This window comes from Rhipicephalus microplus, chromosome 6 (genome assembly GCF_043290135.1).
Source record: "Rhipicephalus microplus isolate Deutch F79 chromosome 6, USDA_Rmic, whole genome shotgun sequence".
NCBI lineage: Eukaryota > Metazoa > Arthropoda > Arachnida > Ixodida > Ixodidae > Rhipicephalus > Rhipicephalus microplus.
In genome coordinates, this window is record NC_134705.1 from 75775394 (window position 1) to 75799389 (window position 23996).

Here is a 23996-nt window from a genome sequence, read left to right on the forward strand (position 1 = left end):
AAGGCACTCCACAAAGAGCGAGCATCTTCCCGTGAACAGAGGAAGTACATGAAGCTCAGACGCGTCACTATATGCTCTCAGCCCAAGGGAAACCATGTTCTGTGGGGTGCTTGTGAACTATAAAACATTTTTGGGGGGCAACAAAAAAAAACGCGTGACCAGTTATTAAGAATGCATGGTCGTAAACAGATAATGAGTCACTCAGAAATGCGTTGTATGGCCTGTGTGCAGAAAATAAAAAAAGCTTTTATCTAGATACCGCTCGTGATTCTCGTCTCAGACGTTCAGACTTAGAGACTAGTGCTCGAGGAAATCATGGTTCACTGTGGAAGGTGTTGCAAGCAATAGCTTACAACTTAGTTCATTGCTCAACTCTTCTACCACTTCATATCGATAAAATGTTTCGGTGCTATCACGCGCTCACTTTTGGCACGCTGTCGATATTTCAATCCTGTCGCGCACCCGCGTTGGCATCTTTTCATTCCAGAAGCTAATTAACTTATTTTCTCGGTCGCCATTTGAAACCATGACGAGCAACAAAATATATTTTAAATGTTTCACATTGCCAACGCGCATGGTTGATTCCCGTCTCTGCGCAGCGCATCGCCGGCTTGGGTGACGTGCAAACGTGTGCCTGCGCCATCTGGCTCTTATCTACTGAAGCATTACGCGCTAGCCGGCGTGTTCATCACACTTTCGTATTCTAGCCACTGTACTCTCAGGCGCACGCCGCGCTGCGCTGCTTCGACGCCTGCGCGTGCGCGCATGGAATCTCTCCGTCACGAAGAGAGGCATGCGTGGTGCTGTTCAACGTAACTAGAACAAGGTCACTGGTTCTAGTAACGTTGCTGTTGTCTGGGTAACGTCGATGGCGCAAAATTCATCATGCCACAATTCGTGCCAGTTGCTGCCGGGCCATGCATGCCGACAGACGCTGGCCGCACCGGTCGTGTCTGGCGTCAGACTGTAAAGTGCTCGGGTTTTGCCAGCGTGAGCGTGCGTCAACGTTACGCAGGAGTACATTGCGCCCTTCATGATGCGCTCGCCACCGTTTCGCTAGCTTCGCATATACCAAGTTCCGTATTACAGGACGTGAATGGACGACGACGGTATGTGACTGGTGCAAACATGATAATCATGAGATGCGTTTCATATAACAACATGACTACGTGCCACACTCATGATGCGGTCAGAGCCGTTTCGCTAGCTCCACATATACGAAATTTGGTATTGCATGACGCAAACGGAGGACGAAGGTAAATGACACGTCGAAACGTAGCGCCTTCACGATAATCATCACATGCGTGTCATGTGAGAACATGACAGCATACCAGGCTCATGGTGCGCTCGCAGCCGTTTCGCTAACTTCACATATACAAAATTTGGTATCACGTGATGTGATTAGACGACGAAGGTAAATGACACGTCCAAAAATGGAATCGTGATATGCGTTTTATGCATTACATGACTACATGCTACGCTCCTAGCGTGCTCGTGACCGTTTTTCTAGCTCAACATATATCAAAATTGGTATTAGTCACGTGAACAGACGACAAAGGTAGATCACAGGTCCAAACCTGTTAATGCATGTGACGTAAAACTTGACTACTTGCAACGGTCATAGCACATTCGTGGCACAACTGTTCTGGTTTTTTACTGTCAGACAACCATCAGAAATCAGGTCACGCCACACAATGGCTGTGTTTCTCCCTGTAACTCCCAGAACATCTACGCCTTGTCCTGGTACTTGTACTTGCCGTCGCCGATGTGCGAGCGCTCACTTCAGCTCCTCTTTTTTTTTCCTGGTCCGTGCTCTCTCTTTACCACAATCATTATCACGTGTTCTTCGCTTGTGGCCACACGCTAATAATCGTCACCAGCTGTCTCCTCGTACTGTCATGGCCCAGCACTACTATCTATATCATCGCACCCTTTTTTTCTTTCACTTTTTGCAATTAACACTTGCATACTAGGCAGGTTTTGGTGAGTATAGTACTCCTCAGCTAACTCTGCTGCCTTGTTCAGCTGTACTTTTTCAATCTTTTCCTGCAGCCAAACCTTGAGTTTATCCTCAATGCAGCGAGATAATTGCTCAAATATAATGTAATCTACCACGTTATCGTGATCGTCATAAGCATATTTGCCCTTGAGCCATTCAATTGATTCAGCTTTAAGACAAAAGGCAACGTGAACGTGTGACTCATTGCGCCTTTTTGCATACCTCAACCTTTGCCAGAAAGCCTCGGGTGACAGCATTGAATGTCTTCAGAGAACTTCCTCAGCCTCGTCTTAGCTCTCAGACGCTTGAATCTACAAGCGCGTTAACACGTCGGATACTTCGCCAGGAAATAGAGCAAACAGATTCTACGCCTAAGGAGACCGCGCAATTTTGCTCCCAGACGTGTTCGAACTTGACGAGACACTTAGCCATGTCCTCGCCTACAAATAACGGTGGCAGTTCTTCCCGATTGCTATTACTGCTGACCTCAACTGGCACAGAAGCTAGGCTAGGCGCCTGCAAACACTGTAGGAGTACCAATTCTATTCTTTTCAATTCGAGTTGGTCCTCTCTTTCGGTCTCCTCACGGCGTTTTCGTCGTTCAGCTTCCTCGCGCTCCCGCTCACGAAGTTCTTTCTTTTTGGCCTCTTCGCGGCGTCCTTTGATATCTGCCCAGACCTCATCGACTTCCTCAGCCGGTACTCCTTCCGTCTTCATGATATCAAGGGTCGCTGGCTTTCGTGTCCCACGGCCCAGAGTAAGAACTAGCTTCTCACAAACTTCAATGAGTTCCTGAGCTGTAAAGTTCTCCATAATGCACACTAGCCTCATGCTGTTTGTTTGAATTTACTGGTCGTACCCACTATGAGTCCAATTGCAAGACGTGCAAGCAATTTTGAACACTACCGCATTTACTTTACTTTCAAAGCGCTACTTTTTAGACTTGAAAAATTCAAAGCATATATTAGTGATTCACACAGCCCTTTTCTGAATTATGTTATCTTGGGGTAGAGCAGTCTAGTGAACTAAGAGGAAACATTAGGCCCTCACCTCATCGAAGTAGCTGGAGCAGGCCGATACCGCAGCTACCATCCGCCGTTGGCTCTCACGTGTCTCAGCTCGCGACTGCATCCGCCCAGAGCTGAAGGAAGGAGTGGACAAGATGACGGTGAGTTCAGGCAACATTTATGTACAGTTTGTTTCATACGTAGGGGAAATCTTGGAGCGCATGGCATCGCGATGCGTGCCACACTTCAGTCGCGCGCCAGCAGTGGCTCGCGCATGCACGGACGCTTGAGGAGCCTGCTATAGAACCGCATTGTCTTCGACGGCGGTTCGCACTGGCCACATTTTCAGGCAGCCTGCTGATTTTATCTTTGCCCCGAGAACTAGGCCGATATTCTGTATTATACTTTGTGCGATATAAATCTCTCAGCCTTCATTGGCGAAAATGGGGTGCTGGAAACAGTTTGACAGCATATGTACCTATGTAGTTTGCTTTTTAGAAACGCCATGGTGCTGCGACGGTTCACCTATATTGTTTTGATTGTGTGTGAACCGCAGTACACTTCGATAGGGAGTACCATATGAACATGTTGCATACGTCAAAATTATTTCGTGCTAAAAAAAAAACGAAGCACTTTTCAGCGACTGCCCTGCAGCCGTGCGGGTTCAACACTATAAAACAAACGAGAACGAGTTGAAGAGTGCTGTATATTAAGATAACAACCTGAACGTGCTCCTTCTCAACGACTTTTCATTAATTGAGGCCACACTTGCTCTGTGGCACCAAAATGCACGCGTGAAGCTTCCAACTTAACTTATTGCAACGTCATGTCCGCGGCGGCAGCGATGACTGCGCGTATTTTGAACGGCAGGGAGGTGTACTATGACATGATGAGAAATATTGGCTTAGTTAGCGCAGAAAGGATGAAATTCGCCCGCTGCCTGACAATGCGGCCACCGTTCACTACTGTAGCTGACGACGTGGTTTAACCGTTCAACACAATGCCCATTAATCATTTGCGCACGCGCGATCTGTCGCTGGCGCATGATGACAGCACTGGCCACGTCATTGCCACATCGCGAAGCCACGTGTTACGATATTTTCCCAAGGTGTGAAACAGACTCTACAGTAAAAAGAAAGGCATGCGTATTTGGCACTGGGGCCGACAGCTTACGGACCTCGCACCGAGGTGCAACGATCAGCCGGGATTTATTCGCTTGCTCTCTATCTCGTCGTGCCACTTCGTTCTTTTATAGGCCCTGGGGATCTCTTGCATCAGCCAGTAGTTCGAAGCCTCCGGTCAGAAACGACACTGGTCACTGGCTGGAAATGGACCCGTGGGGAAAGGGGTTTGCCGTGTGTTGGGTAAGACGTACCACAAGAGGTGCCTTTATTTGCATCAGACTGGCTCACTCGCTGGCTGTGACGCTGGTTTATCAGCCAGTCAATCGATGTTAACTCCACTTGCGTCAGAAGATGCCAGCTTAAATGCTTTGCAGAATCGGTGAAGTCCGGTTTGGACTCCCACACACCCAAATAGCTACCCCGAAACAGGCGCTTCGCTTTCTTGACGGGCTAGCTTTGCACACGGCACGGCAAGAAGGGCGCTTTCCTGTCTTGGAGAGGGAAGCACCCTCCTTCCTGCTTTTTTGTAGGCTCTGCAGAAATGTTCACGCCGTGTGCGAAAAATTGGGAGCCCTTACGCTTTTCCTTTAGGATTTGAACGCTATAGCAAAATCCGGCCTCTAGTGCGCCCTTCAACTGTTAAGTGCATACTTAATATTACGTTTTGCTACACACACGCACACAAACGCGCGTGGGCAAGCGCGAGCGTTTGATGATACTCAGAGAGACACACACACGCGCGCGCGCGCGGGTGCATGCTACATACAGGTTTTAGATCTAAACCAACATAGCCTCCAAGATACTCGCCATGCGCTCTCTTTTTGTAAGACCTTAAAGAGTCTCACAATGCCTCACAGATGGCAGCACAATGTCTAGCGTTTGCTGTTTGCTTGATCAACGCTTCAGCAAAGGCGTGATGTGTTTTCTGCTAGATGGACATGGTTGTCCATTTTAGATGCGGAAGCATCTTATACTCGCGCCTTGTAGTGCGCCGTCCGCGCCGTCCACGCCGTCCGCACCGCTTCTCGAAAATTCGACAGCTGACGCGCGCGCATGCGCCGTCGTGCCGTCGCCCATTCTTCCACCATCTGTGCATCCCTTCCTCCTCTACACACCACGCGCGCTTCACTCCTCCACCATCTGTGCACCCTTCCGCCTCTACACACCGCGTTCGACATCTACAATTCTCCTGATTCTCCAGTGGACGCGCATGTGGCGTCGCGCTTCGAGAACATTCAACAGCTGACAGTGCATGCGCCGTCACGCTGTATATATATTCAAGGTCGGCGCTCGCTCGCTCAGTTGCCGCTCGTTGGTTGGTTTGTACGGCGCGTCGACGTCCAAGGTCGCGTGAAATGAATTCCAACGAATCCACAAACACAATGATCGACGTCCCTTCGACCAGCGCCGCCCTTTCGCATACGTGTGTACGTGTTCACTCATTTAACACCCCCTCCTACAACCACGTTAACCAATTTAGCCATCGACCCAAGTAAGTCGCAATTTAACACCCCATTTCACAACCACGTTAACCAATTCAGCCATCGACCCAAGTAAGTCGCACTTTAACACCCCGTTAACCAATTATATGCTCCGCATCCTCCTCAGTGTTCCCCCGAGGGAAGCTGCGGGCAATTTTTTTAGTGCTGCTATAATGTTTCTGTGTGTTTTTAGCGGTGATAGATGCCCTATCCCGGCCTTTTCCAACGTAGTTTGATGGCCTCCGAAATGCGCCTACAAATCGCCGAAGGGGCTTGTTTTCGTCGATACACCTGTCAAAAAATCCGTTAAGAAGACTCCTTCCACTACATGGTATTCGTGTAGTGCTTTTTTCCGAAGTGACTGCAAGTAACATCGTGCCTTTGTGGTAGGACACCTGCTTGCCATGCGAACAGCTCCGGTGCAATCCTCAATGGGACCAAGTTTTATTCTTCATTTTATTTGCTTTTTTTCAACTTTTCTCTCACTGCCGTTTTTTGCTCACAACCGATGCCGACGGCGGAATTTCTGCGACACGAGCTCTCTAACGCTATCGCGTTAAAAGAGATCCATCGGTAGTGCGTACATAGACCAGTTTCCTTCCAGACGGTGCCGTAGCATGGCATTGTGTAGTAGAATGTGTATGCGCATGCTGACGTCCTGTGTGTCAGCAAATTTTCTGAAAGCTACTTCTAAGTTCTGTGCTTTTATATCGACTGTATATCGAATCCCATGCCTGTTAAAGCTTCCAAATGCCGACAGAATCGAACGAAAAGTGATGCTTCTTTGGCGCCAAAATTAACTGTTGTTCCCTTGAGGAGGGGGAGAGTAACTTCGCATTTACATCATAAAGGGAGGAATAGTTGTGGCAGGTTAGTTGCTGCATTGAAAGAGCAACCTTGATACCCCTCTTGTTCCTTAGTAACAATGAAATCAGCCGAACTTCCAGCACGCCCGACAGTGCTCGCTTGATCCTACCTCAAAGGGGCACTGACATCAAATTTCAAGATCGAGATGTGCCCATCATTCGATAGCTTGGTATCCATAGGTCTTCTTGGCCGAATTTGAACGGCATCCGTCGCGTGGAAGTTGTTTTAATTCGATGTCAAACAGCGTAGAAAAGCTCAGGAGAAAGAACAAAAAATAGGCGGCCCTGTGACATCGACACCAGTGCTACGTGTTCGGTGTGATACATTCCACAATTACAATCCTGAGTGTCGATGCCCTAGTAGCGATGTTGTGTACGATCCAAGTGTTCTTATCGTGGCGCCGACTGGCGCTGAAGTGCAGAAACGCGCTCGCTCGTCTACGGCCGGGCCAGCGCTCAAAGGTGCAGTCTATCCCGGCCGTGGCTTGTCGCGTCTGATCTTCGTCACACTGGTTTGAATGAATACGTGAAATTATTAATATAAAACCACTTTTAAAAGAATATCGAAAAAAAGAGCGTGATAAACGTGTGCTTGTTGATCAGCATGTCGTGGAATCGTTGTGAGTTGCAGTTGAGTTGCAGTCGTCTAGTTTAAAGCACGGAAGAAGCGCAATCAGGTTGTGTTTTCAAATCACGTATGTGTTACACATCAACACGACCGCAAGCTGTCAAACGTGGAAGAGCGTGTAGTCATATATCATCGCTAACAAGTAACGCGCAGGTAACGTTGAAGTTTCGTTGATCTGTACACTTTGCGTCCACGTAAAAGTGGTAACATTGTGTTAACTGCGAGAAGCTGGATAGATGGGGCTATCTGTTGGGTGCAAAAAAGAACCTGACACGCAGGAAACGTATTCAATTTCTCCGCTGATGCTCATTCGTGGTAGCTATATTTCAGTGACCCCTGTGCGTATACCAGAATGCTTTGCACGACAAAACACACCAATATAGCTAGCTGAGTCACACGAGCGAACATGGCTAAAGCATGCATCCCCGGGTACCTCTGCTGTGCTGCTTGAAATGGCGTCCATTTCAGAATCACTGTTTTGCAAAAGGTCGATCGAAGGAAAAATAATTCGCGACGTCGCGAATCACGGGGATTCCTTATCCCAGACTACCGTATTGAACCCGAGTCGACAGCAATGCAAGTGACAAGGCATGACTGAATGTGTCCGCCTACAGATGAAATCTTTGCGGAGCAGCTGAGCCTCACGTCACTCTTTTCTGCGGAGAAGTGGTCAGCTGTGGCGTGATCTTGAGGTGACCACGAGGTAGCGCTACTGCTGGCGCTCCCAGCGCTAAAAATGGCGGAATTACCGGCTGCTTTGCAATAGTGCTAGATCCCAGTAATATAAATGAATAAAAGTGATTGTTTTTCATCCCTCAGTTACGTTTTAGGTCGTGAATCGCTGCTACGAGGTCTATAGCTACCCGCTGATGCGAAAATCTTGGCGTGAGTAAATTTGATGTCAGTGCTCCTATAAGTCTTGAACTCCCGTGAAAATTTCGCCCAGCAGACGAGACCGTTTTGTGTAGGCTGTGGTTGGGCGTTGCGTTTACCACACCTACGATTTTTGCATCGGGATGGCTGACACCAAAGCCTGTTACCACTGTGGCAACGAAAAAACTATCCGGCATATATTTTGTGACTGCTTGAGCATAGTAGACAGCGACTATGCCTTCGCAAGAAACTCAGCAAATTAGATAATCAACCTTTGTTGGAGGAATGAATTTTACAAAATCGACAGAATGTGACGTCGCAGAAGGCCCTACAAGGCTACTGCGCTTTTTGCGATCAAGCGGCCTTTCTGAACGGTCTTAGCTAAAATGCCCTTTCTGTGTGCGTTTTTGTTTTATCCTGAGTCCACGAGCCCTTTTTTCCCTCTCTATCTCTCTACACCCTCTTTCTTGCCCCTATTTCCCCACTTGTAGTGCTGGGTAGCAAACCAGATGCCAATATCTGGTTATTCTCCCGGCCTTCCCTTTTCTCTTTCTATCTTTCTCCCTTTAGAATTTGTAGTTCAAGCTCGACTTTGGTTTTTTTTTAAAAGACCTGCGATCGCTGTCTGCAGAAAAGAGATAGTCGCCTTGCTCATTATTATGAGTTGCAGTAACACCCAAGATTCACCTCAATGTGGCACAGAGCCGGCACCTAGTGGTGAGTGGGCCAAGCCCTGTAGTCTCGACGGTTCCTCACGTCATTTGCTTGCCACAACGCGTTTGCATGTCACTGTGGGAACGTTACTGCATGCTTAGTTTCAAATGCTTGCACTCATGTCTGCTTAACATGCACATGCGGAAGCGTACGTAATACTGTGTACCTGGTCAGTGGTTACTCAATTTAGACTGATTCTTTTTTGCTTTCTGTTCATATCAACGCAGGCGACTTGAATTGTAGTTCTTCAAGATTTTCATATTGGTTTCAATGCCAGGGTGACACAACACTGGCCTGCCATAAAAGCCCCACGGACGATCAATGCATATGCTCATGCGGTAAGTGCGTTTAATGTTTTCTCCGGCGTTGTGAACTTAAGAAAATTTTTCACTGCATGTAGGACCCAATGGCCTGAAGAATTCAGCTTCATGTTTTTTTCTGAAGCTACCTTCATTGCCACTCGCACATTTATCATTTCGAGTCCCAACCACCTCATAAAATAGGGGCTATGAAACACTTGTTCAGTGAGCCATTAGCTCACTAATGGAGCTTACTGCCTCACAAATTCACCACCGCAAAAACTTTTACAACAGGTGCAGTACGAGTGAAGTTACAAAGATTTGTCGCACGCTGTAATTGCTTTCTGTCTTGTCTAATCCCGGCGAAAGCACTGGAAGCTAAGCAGAGAGGGATACGCGCACCCCTTGAGCTTGAGCACTTATGTCTTTTTTGTTCTTCACACGAGAGGCTTTTCAGTGTGATCGCGCGCGTACGGTCAGACACGACATAGCCTCCCGGGGCGGTTCTAGTAACTGGTACGTACGCAATGCTCAAATCAGCCAACGGCATAAAACTTGGGGCTATTACGCAATCATGTTTCGTTACATAGGATAGTTTGACGCGAGAAGAGAAATTTTTTTAGCTGAATTTTAGAATTTGTTATAAAAACAAGGTAATGTGTTGCGCGACAACATTTGGTACGTGTGTTTTCGGAAGCCACGACTACCGATAAGCAGCATTTTCAAACTCTGTTCAAAGATGATTGCGGGCCTGTGGGATGCTAATCACTTGCAGAGGGTGTTTTAAAAGCGAGAGTTGGGTGATTTTTAAGAGAAAAGGTACGTCAGTTTAACATTGAGTGCCGCATGACGCTCCCACAGCTACAAAATTATAATATAAGATCAACTTCATATTTTGGCTTCAAAAAGAAGGGCCAAGCATTACGTTTTAACTACCTGTACAATTTAGTTTATTAGCTCTGAAGTTCAAAGCTTGAAACAATGCTAATCTGTGACGCATGCATAGAAGTTTGTAAGTAGGCAGTTATGATCACTAAATAGATAACAATAGTTACTTTGAAAATGAATAGAAATGAACTGGGAGAGCATGCAGTAAGTGATTGGCTGTAGTTATCGATAGCTTTGTCCTTTTAGGTGCAAGTAGAGATAATTCCATGGTACATGAAGCATAGCTAATGACAATATTCACTTTGATATATTTATGATGTTTGTTTGGTTGCTTTATGCCGTTTGTGGCAGGCAATTGATGCGCGTTATTCTGAATCGAAGCATTGAAAAACATTCGTAAATATGCACTAGCTCCTCGAAGGGGTGTCTGCGCAAGCAGCCCAGGTAGCACAAAAAAGGTGTGGCATGAAATATTAAGGGTTATATAGTCCCAGCTTCCTAAACTGACCGGCGTCTCCACGAGAAGTCAACTTCTTTACGAGCGATTAATTCTTCTCTGATTGCAACCTATAGACAAAAGTATCTGACCCTTAGTCTAGGTCTCAAGAAGAGACTACAGTGGTTATTTTGGATAGCAGACGTACGCTACGCAATCTTCGGTACCAATTTTTAAAGGCATTTTCATGTGCTCGTGGATATGAACCGCTGTCGCCTGGCGAATAGCTATACCGGTTTATCGGTCAATGGTTTTCTGTTCCGTGCGACGGCACCTAACACCATGCAATTTCATAAATCGTCTACGTCACCATACACTGCTCTGCTCATCGCGTTTCCAGAGATTACTACGAAGTCTCTAATGAACAAGACTCCTAAGCACACTGTGACCCACTGCCTCGTTACCACAGGCAACCGTGTCCACTGTCGCTCTCGCCGACTTGGCCCTGATAAACTTCAAATCGCTCACAACGAATCCGAGCATATGTTACAGCTGCAGATCATCCGTGCGTCATCAAGCTCGTGGTCGTCGGTGCAACCCATGGTTCCCAAGAAGAACAATGACTGCCAGCCTTGTGGTGATTATCGGGCTATCAGGCAGGCAGGCAAAGAACTTTATTTGATTTGGAAACGACGCTCACTCCTCCTTGGGGGCGACATCGGCGGGCCGCACCCATGACAGAACGGGGAGATGCATCTCCTCGGCCATGTCATGGGCTCTCTAGATCACCCCTATCTGGTCTTCTTTTTCGCTACACGTGAGAAGAGATCGCAAGTCCTCCTCCATTGAGGGAGAACCGGAGCTCTCGAGCAAGGCAAGACATTACCAAAGCATGTGTTGCAAAGTGCAACGCGGGTTTTCACAGCGAGGGCTGCCTGACTGTATACCGTCCATATATTTAGAGCACTTCAGGGGAGAAACGTATGCCTCAGTCTGCAGTTGACGTAACGTGATAGACGGAGCTCTGTTTAAAGTTGGATGCGGGAGGGGGAACCTCCGCTGCTCCAATTGATAGTTCTTACAAGTTTCTTGAAAAGTTAGCAGTGGATATCGGTAATACCAAAGCGTGTCCTCTGCCTCCGAGTGGTTCATTTTGGCGTGGAATGTTAGACCTCGTGCCCGGGAGTGCGCCAACTCATTGGCATTAAGGATGGTTCTATGGACGTGTCGACCAACGTGTGCCGGGAACCGGATATTGTGCTTTTTGCCTGTAAAAATAGCACCACAGAGAACTCGAGCAGCTTCATGGCATGCCGAACCCATCATGAAGACTCGCGGTTGCTCGCGAGTCTGTGTAAATAGGTGTGCGCTTGGTGATCGAGAGAACTCGTGCTACCACAATCTGCTCAGCACTATCGGCGTTCGCGTCTAGCGAAGTCAGTAACGAGAAATGCTCGCCTTTGAGTGTGGTGACAACCGACACAAAATGATCCGAGTTTCCGTTCTGCGCTGCATCTACGAAGGCCACGTGATCTTCCATAGCAGTGGCAGCACTGAGTAGGGATCGCGCCCGTGCTTGCCTTCTCCCCACATTATGCGTGGGGAGCATGCTTCGAGGTATCGGGGATACTGTGAATTCAGCTCGTAACTCCTCGGTGATCTGGCACTGCCGTTGTTGGGTAACAGGAGAATTGAGCCCATTGTGTGCCAATAATCATCGTTAGCCTCTGTGGAAGAAAGCCTTACAAGCTGGGAAATTTTCTGTGCTTCTACAATTTCGTTGAAGGTGCTGTGCATATCTAGCTCATTAAGCTTTAGCGTGCGTGTGTTTCTTGGTAACCAAGGACCTGTTTAAACAACGACGAATGATTACATCCATACGGTTCTCGTCTCTTTTCTGCAAAAGGTGGGCGGGGGCTACGTAGTTAATGTGACTCATAAGAAACGGATGGAAAAGTTTTCGGATATTCTCCTCAGACAATCCACCACGTTTATTGGCCACTCTATTGATGAGTTTTGCCATTGCTTCAGCTTTTTTCGAGATGCGTCTCACGCTGGCGGCGTTACTACCATTGGCTTGTATAATCATGCCCCAAATTCGTACCTGCCCTACCATTGGAATGTGTGAACCGTCAGCCACATGAAGGTCGATTTCGAAGAAAATGTCTTTACGTGCCTTGTATTTGGCGCTCACAGCAATTGAACCTAAGGCCGAGAGGCACACCCCAAGGGGCTATATATCTCTCCACTCCTATGCAATCTATCTATGCGGCAACTTTCGCGGCAACTTTCACAAATCGCTGGCATCAGGCATGCCTTCTACGCCGATGACATTACATTCTGGAGCACGGGGGGCAATGGCACAAACATCGAAGAAAAACTGCAAGATGCAGTAAACACGGTACAAGCGTTCCTACGTAAGGCGGGCTCTCAATGCAGTCACCGTTCCCGATTGATACCCGTTACCCATTATTCAAGACTGCACTGCCTTCTTGACCGGTACAACAGTATACTTAAAGATGGATATAGTGAAAGCTTATCATCAGATTTTTGTTGAGCCTTCCGACATTCCCAAAACTACAATAATTACCCCATTATGACTTTATGAGTATTGCGAATGCCTTTCGGTTTCAGAAACGCAGCTGAGACATTTCAGCGTTTTATAAACGAAGTCACAGGAGGCTTGCCGCTTTGTTTCGCCAATATAGACGATGTTCTGGATCCCAGCAAGAACGCTGAATCGCACAAGGCACATCCCTGTGAGCTTCTTACTCGACTGCGTGATTGCGACATGAAAATTAATGTCGGAAAGTGTCAGTTTAGAGTCTCAGAGATAGCTTTCTTCGGACATCAGATCACTGAAGATGGCATCACTCCTCTACCTGACAAGGTTCAAGCCATCATCGACTACCCGCATTCCACGTCCACACGCATTCTGCAATGTTTTCTCGGACTCGTCAATTTTCATCGCCACTTCATCCCTACATGCTCTATACTATTGGAGCCTCTGGAAGCACTACTCTTGACTTCGAAAGCTGAGTCAGCCGCACTTCTCTCAGACATGGTCACGGATCAAGCTTTTGCCGCCGTAAAGACCAAACTCGCCCCGGCCACCCTCCTGCACCATCCATCACCAACTGCTTCCACTAGCCTCATGGGGGACGCTTCTTCAGAAGCAGTTGGAGCTGCTCTTCATCAATGGATCAATGAAGCATCGGTTCCAATTTTCTTCTTTTCCCACAAGGTACGCGATACTGAGCGTCAGTACAGTACTTTTGGGTGGGAGCTTCTCGCGGCCCATCTTGAGGTGAAGCATTTCAGGTACCTCCTTGAAGGGCGACAATTTGCCATTCTTACGAACCACAAGCCACTTGTTTCGGCTTCACGTTACCGCAGCGCCAGGCACACTCCGGGAGAGCTTCGACACCTTGCTTTCATTGCCGAATTCACAACAGACATACGTTATGTAAAAGGCAGCTTTAACTGTGCACCAGATGTTCTTAGTCATAATATCATCAATGCCATGACCGGCACCACCGACCTTTCATTGTCTTCGCTCGCAGAAGGGCAGACATTAGGTGATGTGCTTCCACGACTCCGGTCCATAAGGGGGATCCGTAAGGCGTAAGGGCTATGCAAGACCTGGTCACTAAACACTACGCCTGGCCACGCATACGCGCTAACATTTGTTACTGGGTTCGCACTTGCACAGCGTGTGAGCGTATGAAAGTACAACGGCACACCTAGCCTCCTTGGGCAAAATTTCCTCTCCCTGATGCACATTTCAAAACCATTCATTTAGACATTGTTGGGCCTTTACTTCCATTCCGTGTATTCACAGGTACACTAGGTGACCTGAAGCAGCTCGAATGCCTGACACCACGGCAGAAACAGTTGCTTGTACCTCTCTTGCCACCTGCATGGGTTAGCTGTTTTGATGTATACACCATCAACGGTCAGTACTGATCGCGGCAGACTGTTTGAGTCAGCGCTTTTCACCTCTGTCACACCTATACTGGGCTGTTCGCGCTTTCGCACAACTGAGTATCACCCAGCATCAAATGACATTGTAGAGAGACTCCATCTTCATCTAAAAGCAGTACTCGCCTCACAGCCTCACGCCGAATATTGGGTATTACACCTCCTTATCGTGCTTCTCGACCTTCGTTCAACACTTCGGCGAGAACTTGCCTGTTCTGTAACCGAGATGGTTCATGGCTGCTCACTCCATTGGCCTGGTGACCTAGTGTGCCCCATTTATACGCAGAAAGTTTCGGATCCATCTCTTTTCATCCAGCGTCTGCGAATATTCATGCAATGCTTGCGCCTATCACCTACTTCAGCGCACCCTAAGAACAATGTTTTTCAGCCGGAAAACCTACAGGCATCTTCACATGTTTTTGTTTGTGTTGATGCGTCTCGCCGTGCTCTTCAATGTCGCTATGACGGTCCTTTTCCGTTCATGAAACGTTCTGAACACCATTTTAAAATGCTGCGTAATGGGCACAAAGACACAGTCAGCATTAAAATGATTAAGCCAGTACCCGTTTTGACAAACTCCGTCTGATTTATTTTTTTCAAGTGCCCATGGCCACTTGTCTACAGGGGGGCGCATCTGTGGCGTACTTTTATTCTCCTTCTGCCATAACAAACTTGGGACATGAAATGGCAGTGGGTAGTCTACAGAAAAGGAAGAAGAGGTAGTTGGAACGATAGCGAAATAAACCGCGCTGTGTTATCGAAATTGCGTCTCAAAGTGTTACAGACTCATTGCCGGGTGGTCACCATCGCAACCGAACCTAATCTTCTCTCATAGCAGGCAATTTTTCTGCGGTAGCTGATCGCCGCCTGAATACGTGACACTCCGACCAGAACTTCACTTTTGTCCAACCAAGATAGCTTTTTTACAGCCAACGCAGCCAACATGAAAAAAAAGGTCTACAGAATTCAAACATTTCTCGTACCTAAGTCCCTCAGAGAAGCCATTGGCTGAAGTTATAAGGTAACAAAGATGGGAAGCAGCGATCTCCTTCTCGAAGTTCATGACAAGCCCCAATATGAGTCGTATGACAGGCGCTGCACACTTATAGCATTTGAAGACATTTAGTGTACGTGTACCCACACGTCCATGTATACCGTGCATGGGCATCTATGAACATGACCGGCACAAAATAACTTTAAGTTGACTATAGGGGGGGCTGGCAAACAGAGGCCTGCATATATGTAAAAAATAATGATAAGGTGACGTAACAAACCGATTTGAGTAAGCACATTACAATTTTGAGTCTAACAAGCGACCGAAATTCAAGTAAACTAGCTATTTCAATCTTCGTGTTTGGCCATATATTCCAAATTACCACAAATTTCACAAGTGTCAGCACTTTGCACATGGGTCGAAAAGCTGCAGAGGACAAGACACATGTGCAAAATATGCATCCAAAGAACATTCGAATGACAGCTGCACCTCTGAGCTCTTTTGTGCGAATTCAGAAGACCACCACGCTTACTCAGGATCATGCCCCTCGTAGAAAAAAACAGCAAGGATTAGTAGAACTAAATATCAGATTCATCTTGTCCTTCCAAGAGGCTAGTAAACGTTTTTCACTGCACAGCCCGTCTTATCCTTCACCGATGTGGCGCGCAGGAGCACTGTACAACAACTTTCCGCGTCTGCGATCATTACAAAGAGTGTGACCGCGGTGGCGTCATCAGCGCCCCGGCTGAAGAGGCCTCTACTACACTGCCCTCTGCCAAACAGGCCCAGGATACTTCCGAGTCTGCCGGACATCGCGGCATTGTAAGGTCGAAAAGATAGCCAAAAGCGCACTGAACTACCGTTACATTTTCGCCTTCGTCGAGGCCACACAAGACAAATCACCACAACCACTATATATAGCCATCATCGTCAATGGTTCACTCTAAAAAAAAGGTTTGTTTGCTAATTGCATGCAGTGATTAGTCTTAACGAAAATGCAATGTTTATGTAATTGTGTTTTAGCTATAAATCCTAAATTGTCTTCGTTTCAACGAAAGTACGTTTCGGGAAAATGAGTGGACTTTTCTTTTTTTTACTTTAGTGAAAAACTTTTGCGACAAGAATGAGGGCCAGAAATGCAGCGGTAAAACAAAATGGTGCTTTAATGAAACAGCAGGCTTCACTGAATCGTGTGGTAAGTACATTTTAAAATTAGGCATGGCTACGTTGATGTGCCTTCATAAATGTGACTTCTGGACTGATTTAAATTGTTCTTTACAGCACCACTGCGGTTAACATCATAATGACGTTTCGATGGTGATTGCATGAATCAATAACATTGGTTTAAAAATGAATAGTTTTGATTTGATGAGGAACTTCATAATTTACGCACACATCACCCGGTAGCCCGATAGTGTACTTGGATTTCTTAGAGTGCATATTTATTGAGGAAAAGATACTGAGTACAGTGGGAACAATTTCCTCACCTTTCTTTCCGAAAGTTTACGATGCCGTAAGAGCAAAAACTTTCGTAACCTGCAGGTGCAATAAAGAGTAAGGTAACTTTTTTGAAAACTGTTATACCGAAAGAAAGTATTTAAAAAGTGTCTGAGCTTCCAACAATGTTTAAATGTTACTGTTTTGGTCTTTATTTCTTTCAAAGCCCGCACAGGTAGCGTTTCCAAACTCGATGAGGTGTCAGAAATTGATGTGTTCTATAGATTCCGTCAAATTGTGGTAGCATACGTGAATATTTCATTACCACAGAAAGCATTGAATTTCGGCGAACGACAACCTTGTTCCAAAGTTGACTATATAAAAAGCTCCGTCTTCGGTTTTTCTTAAAATCCTTAAAACCAAGGGGAAGCAATGAATATTTAATACAAAGGTAACATGTGGTATCACTTTGTTTGCAGCTACAATATTCAGGGTGCAAGTCAGAGTATATCCAGAATACGCTTATGTGATAACGAGTTAAAAAACCACTACGAAAAAGCGGGAATCACTGTCCGACACATTTGAACGTGGCAGAAGGTAGTTTGGCACTGTGACGAGTACTTATCTATGAAGTTGCACTAATGCAGGAGATCACAGAGTCTTCATGAAAGAAATGCAGTTCCAAGTGACACAGTGTAAGACTGTCTGCTTAGTTATCAGATAAATTAATTCTTGAAAATATGATAACACAAGCGTTGGGTTTCGGAAGGTAAAAGATAAGTGGTTCGAGGGCACCCATTTTTTAGGTAAATGATGCTTCATAGAAAAAGAGATGCACGCAATAAGGCTGCATCTTTTTCATATTACTCTACCAGTGCGCGAGACTAACAAAAGATGACCATTATTTGTGTCGTGAGATATGCGTAGCTAAACGCGGTAAGAACGTGCGCCAAGAATATATGAGAACAGTTTAGTCGTTAATATACTGACGAAAGGTTTCTATTCTGCATTAGCACATAGCAGCTTGACATCCTTGAGCATCGCGGCCATCTGAGTCACCTTATGAGATCTCGACTTCATCACACCAGTTCTTGTCGCTTTCAGATCTGGTGCGGTACCAGGCCACCAACACCATCAGGAATATTCTTGGCATGACTTGAGGCCGAAAAATTGACTTCCCTGATATGTTATTTTTCCGACGCAATTTCTGCAACTAATATCAACTGTTCTAGATCCTGAGTAGAGTGCTCGCGCCGTCAAGAACATAGCTAACATGCGTGTCGTGCTGAAGTGGTTCATGCATGCAGTCTTGGGTTATATTAGTTCAACACAAGCACGCGGAGCATCGTGGCATGACAAAATTATGAGTGCAAGGCTTTCTCGGGATAACTAACATAAATATAGACACATGCTCATTGTGCCAATGATACGGCGCTACCTCGATTGGTAAATTAGTGCCCAATATTCGGCAAAACATAAAAAAACAGGAATACATTTGGTGTTAATATTTTTTCTCGAGTACTGATTATTCATAAACTTGCCTCACGTAATCATGGATGATAGCTTTACCAAATCGCACATTAAGCTCTCACTTAGAAAAACTCTCTCGCACTCTTTTTTTGTGAGTTCTCCATTTTCCAACACTGCTCACCTTACCTCAATGGCCACAGGCTTAAACAAACAGCATATTTTTCACAATAGTCACCATCACCTAAATATGTTGAATTGTAGGCGAGCTGCAATGACACAATTTTGCCATGAAGTCCGCAGTGTAGACACAATCAGCGAGGGCTTGTGCGAAAACACCTTCCGTGGCATTAGTGCAGTACACACAAAGACACGCTTTTTGTGGTGTGGCAATGCCCACTTGGGCCACAGTGAACAAAGCTATCGAGGCCATGTTAGCATTATCTTTTTGAAGGAGACCTTAAGCCTTTGTACCTGAACGCGTGATAAATATTTTGGAAGCATACTCTGTTTCTGTTAACAAAAGAAGCTTCTACATGATTTTATTGCTGGGACTCTGTCAAGAGCACTCAGACTAGCCTTTGGTAACGCAGAAAAAGCTTCCCGGACATCTGCTGGGCTCAGCAGTGTCGATTTGATAAGATTTGGTAATGACCTTATCCACTGTTTTTTTTTCGCGCTAGCGTCGGAATCGGTCTATATTACAGAGCGAAACTCACGGCAAAAAGATTTACATTCTTCGGCGCTCGATTTGCCTAGGCAACAGGGTCCACGAGCCCATTCGCTATTGGTAAAAAGAGTACGTTTCTTAGGATTGTTTTGAAGCTTTTAAATCATTCGATGGACACGCTGTATTTGGAATCTCAATGTTCGAAGTGATGGTCACACACCATACGGCGAGTATTCACACTCACCGTGAAAATATTTTTGATGTGATTTTTCTTCTGAACGGACGTTGATGTTTTGCGCATATAGCTTATACACGGGCATTTCTGAGAATGTTTAGGTGTGTGTATATATTGTTTTCGGCTTCTGACTGAATTTTTTGCCACAGACAGCTCAGTTGTATGAGCTGAGCAGGTGTCAGAAAAATACTTCTGAGTCGTCTTAAGCAGATCTGGTTGAGTTTGTCATCGTCATGTGCATGTCGGGCAGCTATAGCCGCACATGAATTACTACCCACATAAAGATGGACTAACAGCATCTCTGTTATGTCTCTTTTGCAAGGAATCAGAATCAATAGATCATTTCTTTTTATCCTGCCAACGATATTCTTATCGAACGAAAAGATACTTGGTCGAACCAATTGAGAAGCTAGGTTTAAAAATAAACGTGGAAGTATTTTTATCCTTCGGGGGGATTACATTAGGGAACCGCAGGGAGGTTTACTCTCCGTGAGTGCGTACTTAATGGCAACAAAAAGATTACCTTGTTAGTCTATTGGTAATATTATTTACGGCTACGAGACTACCGGGATGCTTGACGTAGCACACTTGATGATCCTGCCGCCCGGTTTTTGGCCAATCCCCCTTTGTGGGCGAGTACCAGCAAAGCTGATGGCTCATCAGTGCTGAAAACATTTTACGTTTGTGAGTTTGACGTTCCTCATTCCTGAATTCTCTGATAGGACTGTCAACATTTCCCTACAGCGCATGATACGTGAAATTAGCACTGCAAGATACTGATACGTGAACTATTTTTTGTTTATTTTCATTTATTTACAGAGACTACAATCCCCAGAGGGTTATAAGTAGGGTGGAAACACTTCGTCATTGAAACGAAAAGTTTGGCAGGAAAGAAAGAAGGGCAGCAAAAAAGGCTTCAAAAATACATTACAAATATATCGGTTATAAGTAAAAATCTAATTTTCGTGCTTATGCGCATACAAATACAGAGCTCTTACGAAACATGAGCTACATAAAAGTGGCAAGAAAGTTATACGAAATTGAATGAAATCATGTTGCAGATCGAAAGTCCTTCACATTTTAGGTTCTTCAGTTTCTATACAAGCTCACACAAAACGGAGTTACCATGCATCCGTTGTGAGAATGCAAAAGCCGTAAAGTACAACGTTCAAGTGAATTCCGCGACCTACCGAGGAATCTTTTGATGAAACTACAGATTACCTTATTATTGTCTCTCCTTTAAAACTACATGATCTGAAGCACAAGCTCCGAGATGTCGTGCACTAGTTATTCTGTTAAGCAAACGACTGACGTCTAGCTCTAGAGCGTGTTCGTCAGCCTAAAACGGCAGCAGCAAACTGCCGAATAATGACCATACGTTATGCTTTGTTTTTTAACCGCTTCTTGCCATAGGTCACTGAACCTTAGTGTTGAAAATGCACGGCTGTCATAATACGTTTATCCAAAATTATCAGTTGTAGGGGCGTGCAGTAAAAATGGTGGTCTTAGGGCTCAGTATAATAAAAAAAAATAAGAAATTGTATTGTAGAGCATTGTGCCTAAATTAGTTACTCTCATTTACCGAAATTGTTCTTACCGAAATTGTTCTTCTGCAAATGTGACCACGTTTGCATGCGTCACATGCTGATGCTCGCTTTTTTACTACCAAATTGAGACTTACAATCAACTTGGCGAAAAAAATTATCAAGCTAAACAAAATAAAAGTATTACGAGTCATGAGGGCAGATAGAATAAGTATAGTCAGTTCTAGTGCAATATTTACATATTTATACACACAAATACGCATGTTTTATTTTGTTTGATCGGAAACAATTAGGACTCGGAAACAATTAGGACGTGTCAACTCCAAATAGATATTTTCGTATTTTAGTTCGAAATTCGCTTAAGAAACGCAGATATGTGTTTACAGAGTTGAGCTGGAAGATTGGCACGTGCGAAGCTGCAAGCAGTGCACGCATGTAATGCTACAAAAATTGTCCTGATATTCATTATAACCTCAGCTATACATTGTTTGCAACCCAACGCAGGTGAGTCAGGTTGCGATGCCTCAAAAAGTCACTGGAAAGTTTGCAAAACACCTGGTACCGAGATGTCCTGCGAGAAGACCTCAGACAGTGATGCATGCCACTGCACCTGCGGTGAGTGCATGCATATATCTCCTATGTATTGGGAACTCATTTTAATGGTTTCATCGTGGTGTCGACGTAAAAATGTCGAACCCTTTTCCCGTTCAACAGACTCAGATGTCGCTCCGTCAATGTTCTCTGCCTGTTTTTTTGTTTTGTGAATGTGGGCCTCTAGAATTTACTATCAAAATCTTGTTTGTCGAAGAAGCCATTCATGTTACTTTTGATTATATAAATGGTGGCAGCATAGCTCTTAACTCACATTCAAACTGATGACAGGGAAAGTGTACTGCGTTAAATTTTCTATTGTGAAGCCTGTACACAGGACGCGTGTGTGTAAAGCACCAAAGTTTCACTACATTTTCCAGCAGATGAGGGTAATAATTGCTAAGTCTTTCTTTGCTTACTGCGCGCGCTTCCATATCTATCTATCTATCTATCTATCTATCTATCTATCTATCTATCTATCTATCTATCTATCTATCTATCTATCTATCTATCTATCTATCTATCTATCTATCTATCTATCTATCTATCTATCTATCTATCTATCTCAGATGTAGGAGGAAATGTTGTAGGCCCGTGTATTCAGATTTGGGTGCATGTTAAAGAACCCCAGGTCGTCAAAATTTCTGGAGCCCTCCATTACGGCATCTCTCATAGTATTATGGTGGTTTTGGGACGTTAAACTCCTCAAATCAATCAATCATCTATCTATCTATCCATCTATGTATCTAACCATCAAACTATTCATCTATCTATCTATCTATCTATCTATCTATCTATCTATCTATCTATCTATCTATCTATCTATCTATCTATCTATCTATCTATCTATCTATCTATCTATCTATCTATCTATCTATCTATCTATCTCTCTATCTATCTATCTATCTATCTATCTATCTATCTATCTATCTATCTATCTATCTATCTATCTATCTAGCTAGCTAGCTAGCTAGCTAGCTATCTATCTTGTTGTATCCAGCCATTTATCCATCCATCGAGCCGCATACGCCACGGTGCTCTAACGATCACCATCGATCACCGTGTTAACTAAATAAACAGTGGCACGTACCCGGGGCCGGGAATGTGCTACTGGTATGTGAGTATGTGCCACAGGTGTGTGACAGTGTATATCTACCAATGAACAGCGAAAATGAATGGAATGGAATGAAAAAAAACTTTATTTCAGTCCTGCAAGACGCGCTTAGCGCGTAGCGGGCGTCTCCCACGTAGGGAACGACAGGGAGTAAGTACCTGGCGGCCACTTCGTGTGCCTGATGGACGGCCCATTGCTGGTCGGCGAGAAGTGAGCTCATGAGGGACCTCTCCCACTTGCTTGAGGTAGAGTCGGGAGGAGTTGTTCTACACTCCCAGAGCATGTGTGCGAGTGTCGCTGTGTGTCCACATGATGGGCATGTGTCGCTGGGGTATGCATCGGGATAATAAACGTGAAGCGTGGCAAGGTTTGCGTACGTGTGTGTCTGTAATAGGCGTAGGGTTAATGTCTGCGGTCGGTTAAGTTTCGGATGTGGGGGTGGAAAAATGCGACGTTCCAGGTTAAAGTGCTTTGTAATTTTATTGTACGTAATTGATGCATCCCGATTGGTATTTAACCCAGCAATTGAGGTTGCCCGGTGGCAGTGCGGTCGGTAAGTGCGCGCGCTGCATGATGGGCGATCTCGTTGAGGTTGGATAGGGCACCCTGCACCTGGCCGAAATGGGCGGGGAACCAGATGACAGTGTGGTGCTTCAGGGCACTCGGGTCCGCATTGCGCAGGATACGTAACGCCTGGTCGGAGATGACTCCGCGTTTGAAGGCTTTGATGGCCAGCCTGGAGTTGCTGTAGATGAATTCCCGTTTGCTGTCGAGCATAGCTATAGCTATAGCTACTTGCTCCGCTACTTCGCGGTTTCGAATGAGGATTGTGGCATAGTTAAGAGTCTGCTGCGCGGATGATACCGCGACCATGGCGAAGGCTCGGTTGTTGCGATAGGCAGCGGCGTCTACGTGCGAGACGTTGTCCGCTTCCATGTCTATGCGCTTGGCATGGCGGTCACCCGCGCAAGGCGCCTGCATCTGTTGTATTCGGGGTGTACATTTCGTGGAATGGGAGCGATCGCGATAAGGTCGCGGATTTCACGGGCAATTAGAGTCAACTCGGGGGGGGGGGGGTCTCTGGCCCTCGAGGAGAAGAAGCCGAGCTCGCGCAGAATATGGCGGCCTGCCTTGGTGGTAGTGAGTCGGGTCAATTGCACGCGTTCCTGAGCTTCGGCGATCTCTTCTAGCGTGTTATGTACGCCAATCTCGAGGAGTTTGTACGTTGGAGTGGTTATAGGGAGGCCAAAGGCTCGTTTTACCACCTTGCGAATAAGCGCATTGAGTTGATCACGCTCAGCACGTAGCCATTTGTGCATAGCGGCAACGTAGGTAAAATGACACAAAACAAACGCCTGTACGAGACGCAGCAGGTTGTCTTCCTTGAGGCCATGGTGCCTGTTGGCTACTCTACGTACGAGTCGTATGGCATTCTCAGTCTTAGTCCTGAGCTTGTGTACTGTTCGGGTGTTGGTTCCGCGGGACTCGATGATCATGCCGAGGACCTTGATTGTGTCTACCCTGGGTACAGTACGACCATTTCTAGTAAGAAGGGTGATATTGCGATCCGCCGGAAGTTTCCACCCTTTGGGCTTGGCACCCCGGCGTTTGGGCAAGTATATCAGCAGCTCTGACGTCGCGGGTGAGC

General features: G+C 45.8%; 1 protein-coding gene across 1 annotated transcript in view; it reads left to right on the plus strand.

Annotated features, from left to right (window-relative positions):
* The window catches only part of LOC119167588 (uncharacterized), an 89196-nt gene that overhangs the window by 41733 nt on the left and 23467 nt on the right, over positions 1 to 23996 (plus strand). Inside the window, exons 5-7 of the mRNA XM_037419089.2 lie at positions 8920 to 9030; positions 16393 to 16485; positions 21148 to 21258. Coding sequence (XP_037274986.2) covers positions 8920 to 9030; positions 16393 to 16485; positions 21148 to 21258 — 315 coding nt within the window. The remainder of the gene's footprint in view (positions 1 to 8919; positions 9031 to 16392; positions 16486 to 21147; positions 21259 to 23996) is intronic.